The 7,887-nt window shown below is 41.7% G+C and overlaps 1 protein-coding gene across 2 annotated transcripts in view; it reads right to left on the bottom strand.

Moving 5' to 3' along the window:
- LOC109560994 (multidrug resistance-associated protein 1-like) overlaps positions 1 to 6,140 on the bottom strand; it is a 97,442-nt gene extending 91,302 nt beyond the window's left edge. For both annotated transcript variants that reach the window (XM_070786475.1, XM_019963459.2), the window contains exon 1: positions 5,093 to 6,140. In XM_070786475.1, coding sequence (XP_070642576.1) covers positions 5,093 to 5,155 — 63 coding nt within the window. In that variant the 5' untranslated portion in view covers positions 5,156 to 6,140. The remainder of the gene's footprint in view (positions 1 to 5,092) is intronic.
- Between the last annotated feature and the right edge of the window lie 1,747 nt (positions 6,141 to 7,887).

Consider the following 7,887-nt stretch of genomic DNA (forward strand, 5'->3'; position numbering starts at 1 on the left):
GTCATAAATCTTGCTATCAAACACATTATTTGGAAAATTAGTACATATATCAGTGAGGAGAATGTGTGAAAACTCTCTGATTAACTCAGTGGTCACATTTTATTTTATAGGGAGTTGCCAATTTGATAATTGGCCACCAATGTGAAGATCATATTCACATCAAAAATACACATATTTCTGTGCCCAAATGCAAATGGCTGCAAATACTTTGCAGCTTTTCCCATCCAGAGACTGATTCTATTTCCCACTCCTTGAATCTGGGCTAGCATTGTTTCTTCTTTTGATTATGAGAATGCAACAGGAGTGATGTTAAGAGAACTCCAACTCTAAACTTCAAAAGGCTTGCTATGCTTGCAACCCTGAGTGCACCATGTGACTGAGCCCAAGTTAGCCTCCCAGAGGGAGGCTACATGGAGTAGAAATGACGTTCTCATCTGAGAGCCCATCATCCTGACCAATAGCTTGAAGACTGCCCAACATACGAGGACATTGGTCTTACATTATCCAGCCACCAGCCAACTCTCCAGCTGACAGTACATGTCTGAAAGAGCTCAGCAGAGATTGGCCAAGCTAACCCAATTGAGGTCATGATCCAGCTGGGCCAGGGAATCATCAGCTAAATAAAAAAATTTCAGGGCCAAAGTCTTGCAGAGCTAGTAGACAAGGTTACTTTAGCAGGCCAAGGACTGGGTATTTGACATCTGCTCTAGGTCCACTTTTCATGTGAAAGCATCTTATACAAGGTTCTTTGAGTACTCTGGTAAATAAACAGCCTCATTAGATGAAGGCCAGGCATCTTATACTGAAGTTATTACAGTGAATTCCAAGCATATTTACCTTCCAGAAGAAATATCAGGCAGGCAAAATATCTAGTAGAGGTAATTAAATCTTAACAAGTACCAGGCTGGGAGGGATTGGGGGCAGGAGGAGAAGGGGACGACAGAGGATGAGACGGCTGGATGGCATCACTGACTCGATGGATGTGAGTCTGAATGAACTCTGGGAGTTAGTGATGGACAAGGAGGCCTGGCGTGCTGTGATTCATGGGGTCGCAAAGAGTCGGACACGACTGAGCGACTGAACTGAACTGAACTGTACTGAAGTACCAAGAATGTACACATAGCTTCTCAGTAAATAATTACTGAATTCATAGCATGGGTCTCACTGAGTATATTATCAACATATTGCTGAAAGAAACATCTGTGTTGAAAACAAGGATATGACAATTCTGTGAGTTTCCTTCAGTGTTTGAATTCACTCCCATCCTCTCCACTGGACATTCTGTAGTCCTTGCAACTCACCTGTTCTCGCTGACACCACTTCCTCTGCAGACCTGATATCAAATGATTTCTCATTTCTTTTATCTTCCCAAGCCTATTAAAGGCTTTTGTTTTCTAAAAAGCCTGTTTTCCTTTTATTATCTTTGTACTTATCTAGCACTGGGTATATACTAGGCATCCTGTAAACGTGCCTTAATATTAATGCCGTGCTGCTGGCAGTGCTAAGTCACTTAAGTCACGTCTGACTCTGTGCCACCCCATTGACTGTAGCCCACCAGGCTCCTCTGTCCATGAGATTCTCCAGGCAAGAATACTGGAGTGGGTTGCCATTCCCTCCTCCAGGAGGTCTTATGGGCAATTTTCATTTGGATGGTGATCCTATTATTTTTGTATTGTGATGGAGGAGCAGGAAGGTTAGCCCACAGCATAACCTGGGTCCAGGATTTAATGAAACATGTTGCTGGCGATCTTCTTTGGGTTCAACATTTAGATGTAGCCTCCTGAGGATGTGGTTTGTGTGACTGCTACTGTTAATAATATCTAATAACCCCTAACTTCAGGAACTTCCTTTGTGGGTATTAGAGAATGATCCTGGGAAGAGTGAAGGAAGATATGGAAAAATGCCTATACAGGAAGTCTTACAGAGAAGGAAAACCATCTAGAAAGCAAAAGGGATTTATGCTTTTTAGAACTTAGGCTTTTCAATCGCTTATTATGTGTCAGATTCTATTGTAAATATATGTATTATTAAATATAATGTGTCTTAGTGGTGGGAATATTTTTGTCAACCCAATTTTACAGAAGAGAAAACAAAGGCCCAGAGTTTAAAAAATAAACTTGGCCAAGGTCCTCCAACTGAGAAGCATAAGACATTGAACTGAACCCAGTAAGTTCATTCTATTTTCAGGTCATAATTCTACACCCTCAGCTCTACCCGTTACATGCTGTTACTGTCTGCTGCTACTTAGAAACCCCTTTCTTCTTGTCCACTTCCTTGTACTTCACTTCTGGTTAAATCTTACTTGTGCTTGAATCATCTGGAGGATGTATTACCATTAGTGATTCCTCTCCTCTCATCCCTACCTCCAAGTCTCAATTTCTTGTTCTGGGTTACCAAGGCAAACTCAACAAATTCCTTACGTGAGATGTAAAGGCTCTTCAGACTTGTCCTCCTTGAACTTACCCTCACTCTTACCTGACTATCCAATAATTTGCCTACAGGTACTTTTTCCTTCCAAACCTATCTTCTCTGGAGGGTAGAAAATACTATGCTTCAGTTCAGTTCAGTTCAGTCGCTCAGTCATGTCTGACTCTTTGCAAACCCATGGATAGAAAATACTATGCTTCAGTTCAGTTCAGTTCAGTCGCTCAGTCATGTCTGACTCTTTGCAACCCCATGGACTGCAGCACGCCAGGCCTCCCTGTCCATCATCAGTTCCCGGAGTTTACTCAAACTCATGTTCATTGTGTCGGTGATGCCATCCAATCATCTCATCCTCTGTCATCCCCTTCTCTTCCCACCTTCAATCTTTCCCAGCATCAGGGTCTTTTCCAATGAGTCAGTTCTTCACATCAGGTGGCCGAAGTACTGGAGTTTCAGCTTCAGCATCAGTCCTTCCAATGAATGTTCAGGGCTGATTTCCTTTAGGATGGACTGGTTGGATCTCCTTGCAGTCCAAGGGACTCTCAAGAGTCTTTTCCAACACCACAGTTTAAAAACATCAATTCTTCGGTGCTCAGCTTTCTTTATAGTCCAACTCTCACATCCATACATGACTACTTGAAAAACCATAGCTGTGACTAGATGGACCTTTGTTAGCAAAGTAATGTCTCTGCTCTTTAATATTTCCAGGGTCCAGCTCATAAAATGTTTTACATGAATAAATATGTGAATGAATTAATGCTAATCACCACCAATACAATTTTTAAGAGGTTTTCTATTTATACGTCACTATGCCAGTCCTAGAAACTCAATCAGAAAGTCATGTTCTTGGCTTATAGGTAAGGCTGGGATTTTTATCTGAGCTCTACTATGCCAAAAATATAGTCTAAGTAGTAAAATACAACCATACAAGGTTTTCAACATGCCTGAAAGCCATCAACTTAAAAAAACAAAAAAACTTGGTGTCATAGAAGTAACAAACAGAAAATGCTATTTAAATTAGTATTTTCAACCTTTTCTAAATGGATTCTTGGTCCAGAAAGCTATTGATGTTGAGTAACACCTGATGCAAAGACCTGACTCATTTGAAAAGATCCTGATGTTGGGAAAGATTGAAGGCAGGAGGAGAAGGGGATGACAGAGGATGAGATGGTTAGATGGCATCACTGACTCAATAGACATGAGTTTGGGTAAACTCTGGGAGTTGGTGATAGACAGGGGGGCCTGGCGTGCTGCAGTCCATGGGGTTGCAGAGAGTCAGACATGACTGAGCGACTGAACTGAACTGAATAGCCAAGGAAATAAACATAGTTGGAATCTTAAAGGAAGAGTCCACTTGAATTTGGAGTGAAGAAATTGTTTGAGTTTATAATTTCCCACCACACCTGTTTGTAGTTCACTGCCTTTGGCCACCTTTGAGGTTAGACTCATGATGTTAAACCAGTTTGCCTGACTAAGCCTGACATGTCTCAAGTTAAACAAACAAACAAACAAACTGAAAGGTATATTGTCCTAGTGGAGCTCTTGCACATTTTAAGGGACTTATTCAATTCCTATACTTTATAGATTTAAAAAGAGTACATATAATTTGTCCTACTTTTAAAGAAACTTATAGTTTCATATGTAATTAATAGACTCTTATTTATTTGACACTTTAAGTTACTAACAAAAGCCAGGATGAGAACAAGATCCTCTGAATCTGAAATTTTTTTTCTTCCTTTTTAAGTACTACAGATCTAAGTGTGTTAGGCCTATTTCTAAGACCTATCTTGTGTAGTGATGAGAAGTAAAACAAGTAAGATATTTTTAGGAAATCGGACTTCCCAGGTGGGGCTAGTGGTAAAGAACCAGCCTGCCAATGTAGGAGATGCAAGAGAGGTGGGTTCCATCCCTGGGTCGGGAAGCTCCCTTGGAGAAGGAAATGGCAACCCACTCCAGTATTCTTGCCTGGAGAATTCCATGGACAGAGGAGCCTTGCAGGTTACAGTCTATGGGGTCTCAAAGAGTCAGAGGACACGGCTGAAGCGGCTTAGTACACATGCCGGCATACAACAGCAGAGTTCATGGCACATGACTTCCACTGTAGAAGAAGCACGCGTTACCACAGCGTGGGGGTAGGGATAGGGTGCCCGGGGGAGCAAGGCACAGTCAAATGTCCGCAGTTTCTGGGTTTGCTCCAGGCCTCGGGTTCTCAATATCATGTCAGTTGACGGAGTTTATTTATCCCGGGTCTCTTCCTGGGGTTTTATTGGGCTCTACCACTGGTTGTAGAATTCCATCCCACCCTCTACTCCTGCAGCGGAAGCCAAGTCCATTCATTCTTTTCTCAAATGCTTGTTTCTGTTTACAGGGGGGGCCGCTTATCCCTGCAAAGATGCCTCTTTCTCTCCTCCAGCAGCCACCTTGACTGAGATCTTGCTCGGTGAAGTTTCACACCATCCCATGGACAGATCTTAGCTCTTAAGACTGTGCGTGTGTGTGTGTGTGTGTGTGTGTGTGTGTGTGTGTATGTTTGACTACTACGCATACAGGGGTCTAAGACATCAGTTCATGTTTCAGGGTCTGCACAGTCAGCTCTCCCCACTTCCCTTCGTCCCCAGATTGGCCGGAAAACCGCCCCGCCTCTCCCACCTCCACCAAAGAGCTTTACCTGCGCCTCGGTGACCCGCTGGTAGAAGCCGCTCGCGCCCCATCTCCCCAGGATGGAAAACATGGTCCACGCGGACTCCCGACGACGGGAAGCGGAGAGAGGTCCGGGCTGTCAGCTCTGTTTCTGGGGGGACTGTCAATCGGCGTCTGTGAGGTGGAAGGACGCGAGCGCCCTGCCCGGGCGTGTCGGCAGTCGCCCAGCCCTTCCCCAACCCTTCCCGCCCCCGCGCCTGGGAGGCGGCTGGAAAGAGGGAGGGGCCCGGTGGGAAGTGGGACCTTCCTTAGAATCCAAATAACTCTGCCTTTTGGGGGACTTGTACTGCACTCAGTAATTCTCACTCCTCAGTTTCCAGGGTTGCACTGTTAGAAAATGTGTCCCTTTATAATAGAAACTCAATGCTCTTTCCTCCCTGGGGTGACATTTATGTGTTTGCAAGCACAATGTTAATATCTGCCCCTTATAGAAAACTGTTAAGGAGAACAGGTCAGTAGAATTTTACAGAGAGAATTTAACTGCAAGGGCTTTAAGATTAGAAAATTAAAAAAAAAAAAAAAAACTAATGAAATACTTCTCATAGTATTAAGAAACAATGACAGTATAGAGAATCTTAATTTTACTTTTCAAATTAATCATAAGGCTATGTAATAAATGGAGTAACTTCGTAGTAACTAAGGTTAGCAAAGAACTAGGTGAAATATGATACATGACATATAAAGGGGGATATGAAAATTAAGGATAGCATTTTGACATTTAATAAATACTAATGGATCATGAACCTTGTGTAAAGAAGTATTAGTTTATGCAACAAATCCCTTTCCATGAGATGTGTCATTGGTCTAATGAAATATTTTGTTTCGATTAACTTAGAGCTTGAAATAACAGAAGAGGGACTAACTAAGAATTCTGTATAATGGAGATAAGGATAAGGAAATGTGATAATTTTACAAGAGTGGGTATTATGTTTCAGAACCAAGAAATATTCTGTCTGATTCTTGAAATTAATGTTAGAAGTAGAAGAAAGAATTGAGTATTTAGAGAAAGAAAGAAAAAAAAAAAAAAAAACAGCATCCTGGAAAAAGTGGTTCAAAGATGTTTTGTAGGGGGAGTTTTAGCCTGCCCACAGAGTGAATCTACAACAGTGTCTACATAAGACATAGACCAAATGATACCTCATGGAGTTACAGTGCTGGCGAATGTTTAGAACACCATTTATGTGGCTTTCTTCCTGTCTTCAGACTGTATTTGTCAGACCCCATGCAAAGAGGAAGTTGTAGATTTCACTGTAAATGTGTCTGTGAAGAACTGAAGTCAAAGTTCAGGATTTAGAAATCTTGTTTCACATCTTCTAGGACTTTTCAACAAATTCACCTATCACTTTGGGGACATCTTTTACTCATCAGCCTCAGCCTGAGGGACCCTTTCCCCATCTACACTTTTAAACTTTTTCTTCTTTGGATTCTAATCAGAAAAATCACCCTCTTCTTAAAGAGATAGCTCCTGATTTTTAGCTACAAGGAAAGAAGGAACTTGAACCTGTACCACAGAGGGGGAAGACAAGAAAAGCAAGGCCTAGAACTAGATCAGGCTTCAGACTCAACATTTTCTTCCCTCCTGTTGGAATTAATTCCTTCAGGAAAGGGTAGTTCTAACAATGGGAAACAGACAGATTTCCATGAATACTCAGCTCTTTAAAGTGACCCAGCTCCTGGGTTGGTGGGGAAAGAGGAATCCCTAAGGTAGTGGAATAGATAAAGTTAGAAAGGGCTTTAAGGTGTGTTGGGGAACTGGAGTGCTGGAGCCCCTACCATAAGGGATTGAGGGAAACATCTCTGGGTGCCCCACAAAATTACATTTTAATGTCAAGTTTCTGCAGGAGGAGATACAAGATAAGACGGTGATAATTAAAGGGAAGGCATGGGGTTTTTTGTTTGGTTTTGTTTTATGAAAGAAATTACAGTTTTTATTGCTTCAATGTTTAATTAAGGAAAACTCAATGAAACATTCTAATTTGTCTAAGGAACAGAAAATGTTAAATAAAATGGCCCTGGCATAAATAAAACCTTCCCACAAAATTAGCATTCTGATTCACTGCATTCTCATGCTAGCTGAATTGGGAAATAAACATTTCCTTTTCCAGCAAAAAGAAGACTAGAGAGAAGGAGAATATAAGGGCTTAGGGATTTAGTAATGAGGGCGGCATATTTTAACATCACAAAATTCAATTTTTTTAGGTTGCCAGAAAGATTCATTATTAGAGTTCTTATCCTTCCAGGGATTTTGCTCTACTTCCTACCTTCTGCAGGCACTGTACCTCACCCATTCTTATTGTAGAAAGCATCATAGATCAGGGTCAGAACCTCTGAGGTTGGGACTTCCCTGGCGGTCCAGTGGTTAAGCCTTCACCTTCCAATGCAAGGGATGCCGGTTTGATCTCTGGTCACGGAACTAAGACCCCGCAAGCCTCAGGGCCAGTAAAACAAAACATTAAAAACAGAGCCAATATTGTAACAAATTCAGTAAAGACTTTAAAAAAGAAGTGGTCTACAACAACAAAATCTTTAAAAAAAAGAAAAAGCATCTCTGAGGCTGATTAAAAGTAAAACTGAAAGGAATCATCTGCCTGTTTCCTATAATTCTCTGGGGATATGTTTGTCATCCTGGGTGAGAAGTCACTCATCTTTCCTGACTGCAGATTATGTCTTCACAGCAGAGGTGGGGGGTGGAAGAGATGGGTTTTTTTGCGCTCATTAACCTTGGTATTAAAAATCGAATTCATGAAACTATTCAGTTCATGG

Source organism: Bos indicus, chromosome 1 (assembly GCF_029378745.1).
Source record: "Bos indicus isolate NIAB-ARS_2022 breed Sahiwal x Tharparkar chromosome 1, NIAB-ARS_B.indTharparkar_mat_pri_1.0, whole genome shotgun sequence".
Taxonomy (NCBI): domain Eukaryota; kingdom Metazoa; phylum Chordata; class Mammalia; order Artiodactyla; family Bovidae; genus Bos; species Bos indicus.